Source organism: Galeopterus variegatus, unplaced genomic scaffold (assembly GCF_000696425.1).
Source record: "Galeopterus variegatus unplaced genomic scaffold, G_variegatus-3.0.2 Scaffold10576, whole genome shotgun sequence".
Lineage (NCBI taxonomy): Eukaryota > Metazoa > Chordata > Mammalia > Dermoptera > Cynocephalidae > Galeopterus > Galeopterus variegatus.
In genome coordinates this window covers 29,086-46,508 of record NW_007736687.1, presented here as the reverse complement: position 1 = coordinate 46,508, position 17,423 = coordinate 29,086, and the positions used below count along the sequence as shown (strand labels likewise).

The following is a 17,423-nucleotide window of genomic DNA, read 5'->3' as shown; positions in this document are numbered from 1 at the left end:
AAGAGCCTGTGGCACCTGCCCCTCAGCACCCCACCAGCCCCCAGCCCAGTGTCCCCACCTATGCTTCTCCCCTGGACGCCCATCTCAGGCAGTGGCCTCTTGCCAGCCTGGTCCCCTGGCACCAGCTCAGACAGCCCCGAGAATCCTCCGTCACCCCTTCTTCCTTCCCCATCCTGTGAGTAACAAGCCCCTTCGGCCTCCACTCACCTGGTCTCCCCGCCTTAGTGCTGCCCCTTAAATCCACCTGAATGAGCTGCTCTTTGTTTAAAGCCCCTCCAGTGGGTGCCCCCACCCCATTCCAGCCCCCAAAGCCCTCCATGACCTGGCTCTGCCCACCTCACGCCCCTCAACTCCCCCTTTCTTGGCGAGACTGACCTGCCTGGGGTTCCACACAGGAATGCTGTTTCCCACCTCTGAGCCTTTCCTTAGCCAGTGCCCCCTGCCTGGGACTCCCTCTCCATTGACCTCGCTGGCATGAGGCCTCTGTCCTTAATGGGCTCCATGTTCTAATAACCAGAAGAATCTGCTCTGACCAGCTCAGCTAAATGATAGTCCCTTGGGAGATCTGGGGTAAGTCAGTAATCATGTCCACCTGTCCTGGAAAACGTTATCCTAAGACCATTTTACTTAGAAGCAGCCATATGGCACCCAAAAGCCGTAAAATAACCCAAGATGCTTCTTATAAACCTTTACCTCGATCCCTGCATGTAGGGTGTGGCCAGATAATGATCTCAAACCTATGTGTCACGTAGAAAGCCTGATGGAGAAACTAGGTGGGGTGTCCTATTTCTTTCTCCTTTGACCCTTTCTCCTTCTTGTGATTATAAAATGCTAAGCTCTGCTGTCCTCCTCAGAACACATTTTTAGGGCGACCTGATCTATATCTTCCCCGCTGCAATCGTCATATTGGATCAATAAATTCTTGCTATATGTATTTGGCCTCAGTTTCCTTTGAGGTCACAGTTCCTTTGTGGAAGCAGGAAGCATGCCTCTTCTTTCAGGTGACCCCCTCACCCCACAACATGCTAGGTCAAACCTCTGTGTTCTATCATGCCCTGGGCATAGCCCTCTCATCCCACTGTGCTGAGTGTGCCTCTGATGCCCTCACCAGGGTGGTCTCAGGGGGCAGGATCTGGCCACTGGGGTGTCAGGAGGCACAGGGAAGGCTGGGTTTGCTCGGGCAGCTTGGGCAGAGGTGAGTAAGCATGCTGGGGGTGGGGGACGAGGTTGTGTGAAGAGAAATCAGAGCAGACACATGACCGTCCCCTTGACAGCAGGGCCCATACCATGAGGGGCCGAGCGGTTCTGGAGCCAGAGAAGGCTGAACACACAGAGAGGCTCCCTGGAGAGGGTGGCAGCATCTGAACCAGATCTTGGGACCCGAATGAGACAGAGTGGAGCAGAGTGGGACTTGGGCATGCAGAGATGGTTGGGCACGTGGAACCTTCCAGACAGGGGCACAGAATGTACAAAGGCAAGAAGGAGGGAGAGCGGTGGGCATGGGCCCAGTCTTTTCTCAGGAAGGAGCTGAGAAAAGACTGGTAGGAGGGGGGGCTGGGTCAGAGGGCTGAAGAGGAGCAGAGGAGGTGCATGAATCTGACGGCCACAGTGGGGGGGGTGGGCAGGACACCTGTGTCACCCCCACAGCCACAGCACACCAGGCCCTGCCTTTCTCCACTTTCCAGCTCTGCCCACCCCCTGGCCCCTGAGGAGAGGTACCTTCCCAGATGCCTGTGTTCTTAAAGCTGCCAGGTATGTCCTCTCTTTGTTACACATTAGGCAAGTCATAGTCTGGAAATGCAGCTGGAGGCAGGGAGGCTGAGGAGGGGGCTCAATGGACCCTGACCCTTGGCAAACCTCGCCTTCCCTCAAGGGGACTGTCATGGCCAGAGCCCTGAGTCAGAGAGGGCCCTGCCCTCAGCAGTGATGGTGGCAGAGAATGAAGAGCAGCACCACCAGGGCCTCTCTCCGGCAGGCACTGGCCTTGGTTTCCTCAGCTGTGAGGAGGGGGCATCGGCCTAGAGTCAGGGCAGCTCCCTTCGATGGCTGACTCAGGACCAGGTACTGTGCTGGGCTTCGCAGCAACCTCCGTGGGTGCATCTTGCCCCATTTTATAGTTGGGAAAGCAAGTCCCTGATTCTTACCTGATTCTTTTTTTTAAATTAATTTTTATTTTAATTGACACATTGTAATTGTGCATGCTTATGGGGTACGATCTGATGTTCTGACACATATACATGTTGTATAACGATCTGGTCAGGGTAGTTAATGTAACCATCACCCCATACATCTATCATTTCTTTGTGGTAAAAAGTCACAAACCTCTCCTCTGGCTATTATGTAACATACAAAACTTAACTGTTAACCATCGTCGCCTTACTGCGCCGTAGAACACCAGAACTTATTCTTCCCGTCTAATTGTAATTTTGGTTTTTTGTTTGTTTTTGTGTGTTCCGTTTTGTTTTGGTGGCTGGCCAGTACAGGGATCGAACCCCAGACCGTAGTGTTAGCCCCGTGCTGTGACCATCTGAGATCACTGTAATCGTGTGCCTGCTGGCCAACCTCTCCCTGTTTTCTCTTCTCTCCCCTGGCCAGTCCCTGGTAACCACTGTTCTACAATCTGTCTCTATAATATCGACTTTGTTTTTTGTTTTTTCTTTTTTTTTTTAGATTCCACATATGAGTGAGATCATGTGGTGTTTGTTTTTCTGTGCCTGGCTTACTTCACTTAACATAATAACCTCCAAGTCCATCCATGTTGCCGCCAATAGCAGGAATTCATCCTCTTTTATGGCTGAATGGTGTTCTACTGTGTATACGTAGTACTTTTTTTTAATACATTCATCTGTTGTTGGACACTTAGGTTGATCCCATCTTTTAGCTATTGTAAATTGCACTGCAATAAACATGGGAGTGAAGATATCTCATACTTATAATGACTTTATTTCCTTTGGGTGTATACCCAGTACTGGGATTGCTGGGTCATTTGGTAGATCTATTTTTAACTTTTTGAAGAACCTCCAGACTGTTTTCCATAATGACTGTACTAGTTTACACTCCCGTCAATAGTGCGCAAGGGTACCCTGTTCTCCACATCCTCGCCAACGCTTGTTTTCTTTTCTTTTTTTTTTTTTTTTGAGAAAGCATTTTTTTTTTTTTTTTTTTTTTTAATTTTTGTTTTGGCAGCTGGCCAGTATGGGGATACAAACACGTGACCTTGTTGTTATAAGGCTGCGCTAGATCTAACCAACTGAGCTAACTGGCCTGCCAGAACAGCCATTCTAACCTGAGTGAGGTAGTATCTGATTGCTGTTTTGATTTGCATTTCCTTGGTGATTAGTGATGTTGAGCATTTTTTCATATGCCTGTTGGCCATTTGTATGTCTTCTTTTGAGAAATGTCTGTTAAGATCATTTGCCCATTTCTCAATTGCATTGTTTTTTTTGCTCTTGAATTGTTTAAATTCCTTGAATAGTTCAGTTAAGTTCCAGTATGTCTTGGAAGATATGTTCGTCAGGTCTTTTGTGAAATTCACTTTCAGTGTCACACCTAAAGTGGCGGTTTTTTGTGGGCTTTCTGTGGGGACAGGCCACTCTATGCATGAGACACCAACCTCCCAGTAATGTCTCCCCGGAGTGGTATATCCTCTGCCTGTTGGTCTCACAGAGGTAAAGGTAGTGGGTGGGAGGGAAGATGGAAATTCAAGAGGCAGGTGGGGGTCACTGAGACTTCTGTCCCTTATCTCTCAATACCCTGAGGAGCTAGTGGCCAGGGCTGAGATCCAGACAGAACTAAGAGGATGGTTCCAGAAAGGGTTGGGGTAGAAACCCTTGATTGGAGGGGCAGGTGAGCTAGTGAAAAGAGCCCTGAAAGGGGTAGCAGAAGTCCATGTCCCACCTGCCATGTGACCTGGGTGAAAGTGACGTCATCCCCTCTACCTGAAGGGTCAAGCAGTGGTAGTGGCTGACTTCCAATGCTGCTGTCCTATTTTAAGTGGTCTAGGGCCTGGGAAGAGCTGCGGCTCAGAAGAGGCCATTACCTAAGGGGAATGATTGAGGAAGGGTCAGGCATTTGTAACCAAAGAAACCTTGAGGAAAGACACTCTTGTGTCCCATGTTCTCCCATCCTGGCATTGCCTTATGGGTGGACAGGATTCATAGCAGTCACCATAAAAGCCCCAGGGACAAAAACACTGGCTCCTATTCCAGGTCCCGTCATTCAGGGATCACACTGAAAGTGGGGGATGGGACCAGGTGATCGCGTAGCAAGCGAGGCCCCTCAGCTGCCACCCCCATCCCCAGGAGATAGTGAGGGCAGAAGGAGGGACACTGGGCAGTAAGGAAACAAGGGCCCTACAAATCCAATAGAGCGACATCCGTCAACACATTGGTGAGGAGAGAGGCGAAAGGGTGGAATGAGAGGCCAAACAGGGCAAAGCTGGTGAGGGAGGCAGACAGGAGAGGCCCATAGAGTGACACACAGACAAACTTCGCTGCTGTCACAGCTGAAGAGGTGGTTGTCATCACAGTAGTGTGAGGGCTAGTGAACAAGGGACAGGAATCGACGAGGGACTGAAGCCGGGGACTGGAGAACAAGGAAGGGCAGAGGAGGATAGAGGGGAAGAAAACCCAGGAGCAGGTGTCATAACTGAAGGAGACTCAGAGACTGGCCTGAGAGAAGCCAGAAGTGGCTGAAGATGAAGAGGCCACGCCTGGAAGAGCAGTCGTGGGGCCATGAGGTGACACTGTTGTGTGTTGGGATTCTGGGCCGCTTTGCACGGTGGTGGATCCTCCACCAAGACTTGGGCTCGTGGAGCTGTCGCTGGTGCTGCTGCGAGTGCTGAGCCCGGGCTTTGGAGCAGTTGCGGATCTCCCACCATGGCCTGGGGCTGGGAAGCTGTCAGGTTCCAGTGTCAAGGTGAGCTTGTGTTGCTTGGGGACATTGTAGATCCGACAGTGACACCTGTGGTTGGGGAGGTGCCAGTTATTTGTTATGACCACCAGAAGGGCTGAGGGAGTTTCATGTCTGGTTGTTGATGAGCCCAGGGGTTGAGAAAAAAGCTTCGGTGACTGATGAACTTCTCACTGAGTTGAGTGACAGTCTTGAGGCAGCTGGGCTGGGAGACAGCTGGTCAGCAGATGATATTGAAGCTCAGCTCCACTTCTCAGGGATATATGAAGTGTCAGGTGAACCTGTAGATTTGGACAAGTTTCCAGTGGTGCTGTAGGCCTTTGTCTCTTCTGTGGAATGTAATAATTCAGATGTCACTAGATAATTTCCTGGGGCTTGATTGTGACTTGAGACCTGAATTGTTAGTAGCATGGCTGTGGGCTTTGACAAATCTGTACGGTTGTGCAGAACCATATGTATATGCCTCTGCCCAATATTGCCTGTGCATTCCTCCTTAGGTGCACTGGGACGTGTTCATTTACTCAGGCGCTCTGGCACAAACTCGAGTAGAAGGTCGTGTTCATTCAAATGCCCCCAGGTACATCCCTTTTGTCCCTCACATTCTGTAATTTGCAGATGGCACACTCACCTTACATCATCTGGCTATAATCTGACAGATATCTCTTCCCCATCCTCTACTTCTGAGAGTCCCCTCTAACCTCTAAACCAGCAGCTGCCACTGACCCAGGAGGAAGAGAGAGGCAAGGCAGTAATTATCTGTGACCATGGATAATTCTCCCTCTGTCCTTTCTCTCCAGATACATTTACACGCACACGGGCTGGCCCCCCACCTGGAGGACAACCCCTTTTACCTGGTTGTCCTGTGGCCCTCACGACCTGCCAAGTTGAGCTCCTCCTCCACCCCGGGTCACACAGCCCACTCGGTGGGCTGCAGTCTTGTAGTAGTGAGAGAGTTAGGCTAGGCCTGGAACTGGATGGCTTATTCTGTCTTCTCTGTGCCACTTAGAACATGCAATGGCACCTGTAGGACTCTATTTTCCTATATTAGATGGGAATACAGTCCCCAAATTCTCTCCATCCTGCCTATGAGATGAATCAGGTCATGTGTGGACAGGGACTTTGTGACAATAATGCCCTCAGCCCAGGGTTACTAGAAGTTCTGTGGGGTGGTGCATGTGGACGCTTGTCCCTCCTGTCAGTCCCCTACCACTCCCCAAAGATGTCTTGAAACTGCATCTTTCACAACTCTCAGGAGAGCCAATCTCAGACCCTGGCAGAGGGGACTCTGGAGGCCACCAGGGCAGAGGCACCCTCCACCATCCCAGATAGCCCCTGAAAGAGACAGATGGTCAGAGGGAGAAGCCAGGAGCTGGACCAGGACTGGAGGCCAGGGTAGAGTGGTGGACCGAGAGTCAAGACACATCATTTCTATTGACAGTTCTGGATCACTGGCTTTGCCAAATATGAGGGAAAGGCACTATCATTAATCGCTGGTTAATGCAGTTCAGACCAAAGGTGCGGTAATGCCTAAGATTTTTAGAATTCTAAATTCATGAAGAAAAGTTGAAAAGATGGCTTGTTTTTAAGTCAGTAGATCTATTTGGTTTTGCCAATCCTCTCGTCTAGGAGTTGAGTGCTGTCTAATTCAGCATGATGGAAGTGGAGGGTTTGAGCTCAAGAACCTGCCCAGGGTAGAGACTGGACATCCCCAAGTCGTGAGTACGAGGAGGGTCAGAGAGCGCACACGAGGGCTCGGGTCCATCCAAGGCAGAGGGTGGCAGGGCTCGGGGTGAGCCCGGGCCTGGCGGTAGGAATTCTAAGCCAGGCTTCTTCCCACAGGCTGTCTTCTCCTCCTGCTCCTCCTTCCCTGAGCGAAGGGCTCCTCTGCCCTCCTGGCCTCTGAGGGTGTCTCCCCCACTCACCCCTTGGAAGCCCCCTCTGTTCCTCATCCAGAGACAGCCAAAACCCTTGGCCACACAGCCTTCGTGCACCCTCGAGAAGACCCCTTCTGAGCTTCACAGCCCACTCGTTCCTGCTCCCACTGAACAAGCAATTACTTGTGACCTAACACAAGTCATGCTGGGCCCTGCGATCAAAGACAAATCAGCCCCCGCCCCTCCCTGGGGCTCCTAGACCCCCCATACACGAGGAGGTGGGGTGAGCCCATGCGAAGGCAGAACAGGAGTCGACTCAAGTAGAGGGAGCCCCCCCACCGCCTCTTGTTAAGGAAGGTTTCAAGAAGGTAACACCCAAGCTCTTGTTTTTCTCTTCCTCTTTTTTTTTTTTAAAAAGGAGCTGATGGGATTTACTCATAAATCTTACTGGACTTTTTAAGTTATAAAAGTACAAGTTGATTGTGACCAATCAAACAATGAAAAGGCACGTAAAGGCAGTTTATGATCCTCTCCCTAACTGACTCAAAAAGAACGAGCAGGGGTGGGGAGAGGTGGCGTTTATTGGCTGCCTGTGGGCTTGCTGTCCTCGCCCTGCCACAGGCCATCGCCCAAGTGGAGCTCAGAGATTATGTAACTGCCCGCGGACTGCCTCTGCCCTCCACACTGTAAACTCCGGGAGAGGAGATCCCGCTTCTGCTCCGTTCAGCTGTCCCAGGGTCGATGCCCCAGGAGAATCTCTTAGGCACATGAGTCAGTGAATACTGAATGTCCTCTTCCCAGAAACCCTGCGAGGTAGACGGGCTATTTCTACTTTACACATGAGTGGAGGCCCCGAGGGTTCAATACTCTCCAGGAATACTCTCCACAGTCACTCAGCTTGTAAGGAAGAATTCAAGCCTATGCTAAAGCTGGTTTTTGCATTTAGCACAAGCAAAGGGCTCAGGGAGTAAAGAAGAGGAAGGGAAAGGTTTCAAGCAGAGGGAACAGCATGTGTGGAGGCCCAGAGGCGAGAAAGCGCATGCTCGCTGTGTGCTTGGGGTAGGCCATGACACACAGAGACCAGTGGCGGCAGAGGGGAGCTGGTAAGGTGGGCATGATCCCCGCCTGAAAACAGGGTTTGCACTTGACTGAGTGGCAGTGAAGAACGTTCAGCACAAGGCCAACTGTGCCTTAGAAGCCATGCCCTGGAGGTGTGAGAAGGGGCAGGAGGGGCGGAGGCCTGGAGACTGATGAGGCCATAGCAGTGACATGGAAGACAGGGACACTCTGGAACGGGAGGCGAGGGCACTCGGACATGCCCACTCTCTTGTCTTTATTCCTGGACTCATACCGTGTCTCCATCTTGTTACCATTCGATCTGTCCTTACCCACATCTCTACTGCAATTGCCCTCTCGGCTCACGCCGAGTTCTAAGTGACCAAATCCCTGTCCTCTCATGGAGCTGCCCTTCCTCCTAAAATCTCTCATCTCCTTCAGTTCCCAAGACACCATCCCTTCTCATGGTCCTTCTCAGCTCCTGCTGCTCTTCCCTGCTCACTAAGTGCAACTCCAACTTCAAGGCTTCAGCTCTGCCATCCCTTGCCTTCCAGGCCAAGGCTCTTCACTTGCTCAGGGAGGGGCAAGGGAACAGTGCCCTGGGTGAAAAGATTCAGACCCCTTCCAGCCCAGGATTTTGGCAGCAACAGTGTCCCCAAAGGGTGTGGCAGAGCAGGTGAAGCTGTCCTTCCCGAGGTCCACCTCCAGGGTCTGGGATGCTCCACTAGGAAGCTGGGTAATGGAAAATCACACAAAGACCCTCAAGTGGCCAACAAGCCATTGAGAAGAAGTAAACTCTGCCAGGAAGCAAAGAAATTTAAGGCAAAGCAAGATACTATGTATTTTTTACCTATCAAAACGCCCCCAACCTAACGTTAGATAGCTCGTGTTGGTTGGGGAATTCTAATACAGCGTCACTGGGCATTAACTCGGGTAATTCTAATACAGCGTCACTAGGTATCCTATTCATAAAAGATAATTTGAAAATATACATCAGGGACCACAGGAATAATCATACCACTGGAACGATACCATTTCCAGTTACTGATTTTAAAATAATCTGATTCAGATATAAAAATTTTATATAAGAGGGCCGGCCCGGTGGCACACTCGGTAGAGTACGGCGCTTGGGAGCGTGGCGGCGCTCCCGCCAAGGGTTAGGATCCCATATAGAGACTGGTCCGCTCACTGGTTGAGCACAGTGCGGATGACACCGAGGGTTGCGATCCCGTTACCGGTCACGAAAAAAAGACAAAAAGGAAAAAAAAAATTTTATATAAGAATGTTTATCGTATCATTATTTTATTATAGTGAAAAATTGGGGTAAACATGTGCAAGAATAGACACATAGGGCACTGGTTAGATGACTGTGGTATTCCATGGAATGGAATATTAATCAGCCATTACAATAAAACTGCTCATAGAATCAATCTAAATACATATTCAAAACTAAATCCAAATGTTAATAGTTATCCGCGTGATAAAGTTAAGGGAGATTTTCTTCCTTTTGTTTGTCTATTTTTTCTAAATGCAATTTATGTTATAATTTTTAAAACATAATAAAGTATACACCTGTACTTTTTTTTTTTTACATTAGATTATGTACAATATCACCCCCTTGGAGAATCCAGGGAAAACCACTCATTGTTAATGATTCTCAAGCTGAGATTTCCTGGACCTTTGTAGTCAAATGGCTTAACAAATATTATCTATTTGCCCACATTGTAGCCACACCAACCATCAGAGATGCCAGCCAGCTCTCCCACTAAACAAGAAAAGCCTGGTACGTTTTTGTTCTGTCTAAAGTTACGGCATGGTTTGTCATTAAACAAGTACAGTTGGGTACTTTCTTGCCCTCTTTACGGTTTTTATTGCTTCTTCATTCTACACGTCTTTGGGTTTTTCTTTAAAACAATTATCATTTAATTAAGGTAGCTGGTGTGTCAGGCAAATCTTTCACGTTGTGGCATTCTTGGGGAAAAGCATTAGAAGGCACCTGGAGGACAAGTCTCAAGACAGTCACAAGCCTATGAGACTGTCCCCTCCACAAGCACAACACATTTCTGCTTGTGGTGAAATCAGTCAGTGGGGTCGCCAGCAGCAGCCGCCGCCAAGAAGAGGTAGTGGTGGTGCTGGCAGCCCCCATGGGGTGTGGAATGGGAGGCCCCCGTGTGTCTCCAAGATCAGCCTCTACACAGCTGTGTGACCTTGTGCAATCCAGCAAACCGCTCTGAACTTCGATTTCTCGAACAATCCCTGGAAAATGGGGATGAATGATGCCTGTCTGGCCACCCTGCTCACCCTAGAATATTCTACAATCTTGTGGGGGCACTTCAATCATTCAGTCCTGGGCACATGTTCACCCCTGCCACACAGGAGCTCCGTGGCTTCTCTGTAAGGTCATTTGCACCTGGAGAGTTGCAGTGGAGGATGAGACAGGGCCACCCTGGCTCTCTCCCCACCCCCTGCAACACCTGTGGTGAGCAGATGGGCTTCCTGACTTTCTAGTGCCACTCCTGCCCCTCCCACCAGCTCCTGCTGTGAGTGCCACCTGGATGCTGCCAATGCAGGTGTAGTGGGTGGAATTGTGTCCCCCCAGAAGATATGTCCAAGTCTTAACCCCCGGTACCTGTGAACGTGACCCTATTTGGAAATAGGGTTTTTATAGGTGTAATTAAGTTAAGGATCTCAAGATAAGATTGAGGGTGGGCCCTAAATCCAAATACTAGTGTTCTTATAAAAGAAAGGAGAGGGCGATTTGACCCACAGAGGACAGAAGGGCATGTGAAGCCAAGGCAGAGATTGGAGTGGTACTGCCACGAGCCCAGGGATGCCAGGGTCACCAGAAGCTGGAACAAGCAAGGAAGGGTCCCCCCTCAGAGGTTCTGGAGGCAGCATGGCACTAATGACACCTTGATTTCAGATTTCTGGCCTCCACAACTGTGAGAGAATAAATTTCTGTTATTTTAAGCCACCAGGTTTGTGGGAACTTGTGGCAGCAGCCACAGGAAACAATACAGGCATCCCAGTTACGGCAAGTGGCAAAAAATGTGGGCTCTAGAGCCAGAAGGCTTGGGTTCAAATCCTGGCTCCTCCACATGATGGCTGAGTGACCTTGAGCAAATTATTTAACATCTCAGTGCCTCGGTTTCCCCATGTATAAAACCAGAAATCAGTCATAGCCCTTCCTCCTGGGGTTGTTATGAGAATTAAATGAGATGATAGATATTTAGAACAGTGCCCAGCACATAGTAGACCCTCAATGAAAGTCAGCAATTTTTATTATTGATATAATACCCAGATTATAGGGGCATGTGGCGTCCTCAAGTTGCTGTTCCCCAGGGAATCTATTTATCAATATTCTGATATCCCACAGCTATGTATGGCTTCATCGTTTCTGAATTTGTCTAAAGCCTTTGAGCATCCATCAGTTCCTCCTTCCGGTGCTCCTCCTCAGCAGCCACAAAACTCAAATGTGGTCTCTCCGTGTAGCCTCCCTCCAAGGGCCCCTGTGCCCCCCTCCAGTGCTGGGTCCCCCTCGCAGCTCCAGCACCGGGTTAGGTCTTGGCCTTTCTGCACCGTTCCAGTCTCATTGGCGCTACTGTAAAGTGTTTATTCATCCTATCTCATTCCGAGCACCTGTGCAGGCACAGCCCACCTTTGGTGTTTGCTGAATAGTTTATTACTCTGTGTAAAGTAGCACTTCCTTTTAACTGCTCTTCCTTTTAACTGCTCTTAATTTACATCACCTGCATTTCAATGGTTGCCCCTCTGCTGTGAACAATCTGTTCTCACCTCCAGCACACTCTTCCCAGTTCTACATATGTTGAGCATTTCCACCTACACCTTCACCTTTCCAGGCCAAAGAGCTCTGGTGCCTTCAGACCCTGCCCCAGCCCCTCCAGGACAGACCCTTTGTCCCCCTTCCCCATGCCACTCCAAGGAGCTCCCCTTCCCCACCATACTGGGCACTTTGAAATTTCCTGTGCACAATGCACGTTACAGGTTCCAACCCTCATGTTGATCCCTGGCATTTTTCAGTCACTTTCTGGTCTTTCTGCCCACTGCAGCACATGGAGAATGTAGAATCCTAGACTGTGTCCTTCCCTATTCCTGTCCTTCCCTGAGCCCCAACCCCCCAGGACAACTCCACCCAGAAATTCCCTGGTCATTCACCCCAAACTCAACAGACCCAGCTAGAAACCCTTGTCATCTACCAAAGAGAGGCTCCTGTCCTCCCAGTCAATACAGCCTCTTGAATAGTCCATCCTGGTGCCCCCACAGCCCACCATTGAGTGGAGCTTCCATGTCCAGGGGAGTTGGGCTTCCAGCTGGGCTCTCAGTGTCGTCATCCCAGGGTGGCTCTCAGTGCCTCTCAACAGGCCTCAGTGATGCTAGTCTACACTGGCGGGAGTGTCCCCTGCCCTGTTCAGCACACAAAAGTTCCTCTGGTGTCTAAAAGCCTCATCGTGGTCTTATTGTCCTGTCACCCACAAATACTCCAGCACCCCTTTGCTTTCCTCTCCGAACCTCCAGCTCCGCCCCGACAGCGGTCTCTGGCTTCCAGGGCACTCCCCGCACAGCCTGCGAATGTTTTTTCTACCTTCTTGGCATGGTCTTACTTCTCCCGCTGTCTGCTTGTCCAAAACCTCATCAGACCTCACTGTGAACTGGAGTACCCATAGAAGGGTGCAGTAGTAAAAACAAAAAAACACATGCCCTACACATGCCCTACACATGGTCTCTGACCTGACATCTGAACTGCTCCTGAGGACCCAGAATACATGCCTGCGGGTTGGGGAGGGGGCGGGCGCTGCAGAGGATGGAGGACCTCAGAGAAGGGAGGGGCAGGGGGAGCAAACCCAGGGTTAAATGGCTGAAGCCGTGTTAACTGTCTGCTGTGTGGCCCCAGGTAAGTCACCATCCTCTCTGAGCCTCCATTTTGCCATCTGTCCTGACTTCCTCACACATCCTCCTTGTGAGAGTCATCCGAGGAGCTGCTGTGAAATGGCTGTGTGGACAGCAGAGCCCCCTGCGAGTGAGGGCGGGGCCTCTGGGTAAAGTCAGAACTTGCGGAGCCCCCTAAAGCCCTGCTCGCCAGGCCTCACCGGCTCCTGACTGCTCTGCACGTATCGTAGACAGATGTTTTCCCGACCCTTCTGCACACTAACGGGGTCACTTGTGTTGTCTTTCCCACACAATTGTAAGCACCCTAGGGCCTGAGGGCTTTGGTTGGGTGGTGGCTGTCCTAATGCCCAGCAGGGCACACAGAGGCAATGCACTCAACAGTCGGGGCCTTCGTCATTGGCATTATCACCAACAGCATCCCTCTCCTCAGACAGCCTGGCCAGACAGATGTCCCAGGACCCACTGGGCCAGGCCTGGGGAGCAGGGACAGGGAAGTCCCCTGCTAAGATCGACCCCCTGCCTGTAGCTGCCTGCTCTAGGTATATTGCCTTAAAGGGAATATGTCTGTTATTAATAGACTCTCATAATGTCCTTAAGACCACGCCGCTCCTCTCCCATCAGCTCCTCCCAGCCTGCGCCCTCCCGCTACATCTGGGTGTGGGAGAAGGGGATCTGTCAGGCTGCTCCCCCACCTCCCTTCAACCTAGGGCTCCTCCCTGCCTCGGGGTAATCAGAAAGTCCATTTCTGCATGAGTGAGATCAGCTTATAACTGATCACTTCCTGACATGTCTGTGACAAGGCTCAACAAAGACTCCACAGCCTGTGTCTCCCCACTTAGCCATTTCTAACTGGTTTGGAAAGACCTGGCCCTCGGGCAGATGCTGGATGAGGGCACACAGACACCACTGTCTGTGTGAAGAAAAAGCCCCCTCATCCTCCAGGGGAAGCCCAGAGAGGAGAAGGGGTGGATTTCAGCTGCCCCTGGCCCCTCGGCCCAGGGCTATGAGCAGGCCATCAACTGCACAGCCACAGGACCCCCACAGGCCTGCAGAGTGATGCTTTAACTCCCCCTAAGGCAGGATGAGGTCACAGCATGGCTTTGCCAGCCCTTCCCTGCAAAGGGAGGGAGACAGGGAGGGAGGGAGGCCAGCCCCCTGCAGCTCTGACTGAAGCCTCACGTGGGCATGTGCGGGGACCCCCGGGTAGCACCTGACTGGGGCTCACTCACTCTGTGTGGTTGCCGCAGGCTGGACGGCAAGAGCCAGAGAGCCATCTGCAGGTCCCAGCTCACCAGCACCTCTCAGAGAGTGGGCTGAAGAAAGGAGAGCCTCCCAGGGAGGGGTCAACTATAACAATGACCCCAGAGACCTTTGCCTATGGAAAGAACAGCACCTGGTCCAGGATGGGGTGGCGGTCATGGCGCTGGGTGGGCGTTGCGTGGTGACCACAGGAGATTGGCCAAAGTGTAGCCTGTCAACCTTCATCCCCTCCAACTCCTGGAGTGCTGCTGATGCCAAGTCATAGTCTTGTCAGCAGAACCCAGAGCCATGGCTGGGGCAGGGCAAGAGGGAGGGACTGGATGCCGGAGATATGAGAGCCCATGAATGTCGCCAAGAGGTGGGGGCCAAGAAACACCAGGCAGAGGGTGATGACAGAGGGAGGGGGTTCAGAACCCTGGGAGAGGCAGCCAGCAACAGGCCAGGCTAAGCAAAAGACCCTCCATTCCACCCCCAAGAAGTTCCTCTTTCTTCCAGCCTTCCTTCCCCACTGACCACCTCAAGACAGCCCCTTCCAGATTTCCAGGGCCTTCCCCGCTCCAGTCCCCCACCACCAGTCCGCCTGGATGGGGCACCTATTCACACCTGAGACTTTATGGTTCTGGCCTGCACCTGCAGCCAGAGACAGAGGTGATGGAAGGCCATGGCCAGTCCCTGCCCAGAAAAAAGATCCCAGGGACCCTTCTCAACCCCCCACCCAAAGAGCCAAGGGGACAAATTATTCCCAACCACCTTCAGCTCCAGTCAGGCAGGCCTGACTTCCCATGACATCGGGAGCATGAGGGCCCAAGATGCAGCATGCACAGGCCCTGGTGTGAGTATGTGTTGTGATGGGGGCTTGGGGGGGCTCGGGGTCTTTGGGGAGGCCTAGTTTAACCCACCCTCACAAAAAGCAGGCCTAGCCTGGGCCACTCACCTCCCAGGCCCAGCACCCAGGGCCCAATTCCTCCCAAAGCTCCAGTCCTCAACTGGCAATGACAAGGAGAAAAGGGCACAGATGACAAAATCCAAGGGGCCTCCTGCCCCCACCCATTCCCTAACAAAATGCGCCCCCCCACCCCCACTCTGTCTCTATGTTCTCTACAAGGACATTCATAGCCCCTTAAGGCTGCCCACAGACCCCCCCTTCCTCCCCAGGAGAAATGGTGGTCTCCAGGCCCTCCGACAACATCTCCTCTGGGTCCCTGTTCTCCAACCAAGTGGAGACCACTAGGGAGTGAAAAGAAGAGAGACGCAGAGCAGCTCCTTTTACAAGAAATGCTATATTGTGTTAATGGAGAACTGGAGACTCGCTGACTTCCTGTCCCCAAGCCAGATCTTCCTGGCAAAGGAGGTCGAGGGCTTCAGGGCTCAGAGATTACTGCTTTACTGCTGGGATTGGGGTGGGTGATACCAGGGAGAAAGAAGAGAGGACACAGAGGAGGGGATGGGAAGGGGGCACGGGCGAGGTGAGAGGGAAGGAAGGGAGGGCTAGGGGAATGAGGAGAAGGGGAACAGAGGGGGCTTTCCCACCTCAGGGTCCCACTTCCCGCATCTTTGGGGACCGGGGGAAACACATGCCCCCCTACACACATACACACACACACACACACACACACACAGGGATCCAGGGTGCTTGGGGGTGAAAGGAAGGGGTGGAGCCTCGGAATGGGGATCAGACCTAGGGAGTGCCAGCTGGGGGCTCCTAACACACACACACAGGGTATCTGTACCTAGCCTCAGGGTCCCACTTCCCGCATCTTTGGGGACCGGGGGAAACACATGCCCCCCTACACACACACACACACACACACACACACACACACACACACACACACAGGGATCCAGGGTGCTTGGGGGTGAAAGGAAGGGGTGGAGCCTCAGAATGGGGATCAGACCTAGGGAGTGCCAGCTGGGGGCTCCTAACACACACACACAGGGTATCTGTACCTAGCTAGGGACAGGGGTGTCAGGGAGGAGGAAGGATTTAGGGCTGGGGCACTGGGATAGGGGAAGTAAGGATTCAGGGCTGAGGGTTTCAGGATGGGGAAAGGGAGAACATGGAAACTGAGGGAGATATGGGGCTGGGGTGGGGCAGGGGAGGACTGATTGATTAAGCAATGGGCTCAGAAGAGGAGAAGATTTAAGGAAAGAGCAAGGGGCACAGCGAGGAGCTACATATGGAGAGGGTAGGAGACGGCGTGGGCTGCAGGCTGGCTACAGGTTCAGGGTGAGGCATAGGCGGTAAGAATGTGAACAGGAAAACAGGGACTGAGGCCTGAAACCAGCTGGAGGACTGAGGATTGGGAGATCCGAGAGAGACAGCGTAAACATGAGGGCTGAGACAGGAGAGGGGACTGAGACAAAGAACTGACCAAACATGTGGTATGTGAGGCATCAGGACAAGTATGTTATACCCATTTTACAGGTGAGGAAACTGAGGTTCAGAGAAGTTACTGACTTGCCCAAGGTCCACAGTGGAAGAGTGTGGATGTGAACTGGGCCTCCAGGTGGGCTTCAGTCAGTCTGGGAGAAGGAAACAGCCTCATTTTGCCCAAGGACACCAAGAGCTGCATAGGTCCTCGGCCATCTCTTTCAGTGGATGCGGTGCAGACAGTTCCCTCCTGTTGTCCTGGGCAGCGTGGAGGTGTGGGGAAGAGGCCTCCACAGGGCTCACAGCCAGGAGAAGGATACCTCAGGTCTCTGGATGTGCCCCTGCCACCGAGTACACCGTGAAAGGGAGTGAGAACAGGGAGCCATCCGCTCGGGCTGGCTGGGAGGTAACTGCCGCCTGGTCCTAGCCCAGCCCCTGCCCGGGTGGCGGTGGGGGGAGGTAGTCTGGAACCGGAGCCGGGAGAGTTCCTTTGCATCCCTCGTCTGCCCCCTCACCTTCACAGTGGTGTCCACGTTCTCCAAGTTCACAGAGAAGTTTTCAAAGTTTTCATACTTGACTAGAGAGAGAGCGAGAACACAGAGGAGAGGAGAGGAGAGGTGGGGAGGGCAGGAGAAGCGAGGGGGAGGGAGCGGGAAGGGGACAGGGGCGTGGAGAAGCGGTGACACAAGCTCCCCGGCACGACGTATACGTCCCCGCAACGATGCCAGGGAAATCTCTACCCCCTGTCCCAGGAGGCAGGACTCACCTGTTCTGTAGTCCTCGAAGCCCATGTTTGAAAAAGTCCCCACGATGCCCTTATCGCAGACCTCAAGCCATTTCCCGTCCTCGTCCCAGGACCTAAGTGGGGGCGCTGCGCGGTCAGGCAGGGCCGCCCCGTCTGGGTCCCCTTTGCAGTCCCCCGCCCCCGTCCCCACCCCCAGCGCGCTCACCGGCCTCCGAGCTGGCCGCTCCTCCTCCGGGAGCGCGCCACCAAGGCGAGCACCAGCAGCAGGAGCAGCGCCGCGGCCGCCGCCAGGCCGCCG

The 17,423-nt window shown here is 52.4% G+C and overlaps 1 protein-coding gene across 1 annotated transcript in view; it reads right to left on the bottom strand.

Moving 5' to 3' along the window:
* Positions 1-15,500: 15,500 nt before the first annotated feature.
* The window catches only part of LOC103610089 (mucin-3B-like), a 16,071-nt gene continuing 14,148 nt past the window's right edge, over positions 15,501-17,423 (bottom strand). Inside the window, 4 exon segments of the mRNA XM_008594329.1 lie at positions 15,501-15,539; positions 15,745-16,721; positions 16,896-16,957; positions 17,147-17,238. Of these exon segments, the coding sequence (XP_008592551.1) occupies positions 16,680-16,721; positions 16,896-16,957; positions 17,147-17,238 (196 nt within the window). The 3' untranslated portion in view covers positions 15,501-15,539; positions 15,745-16,679.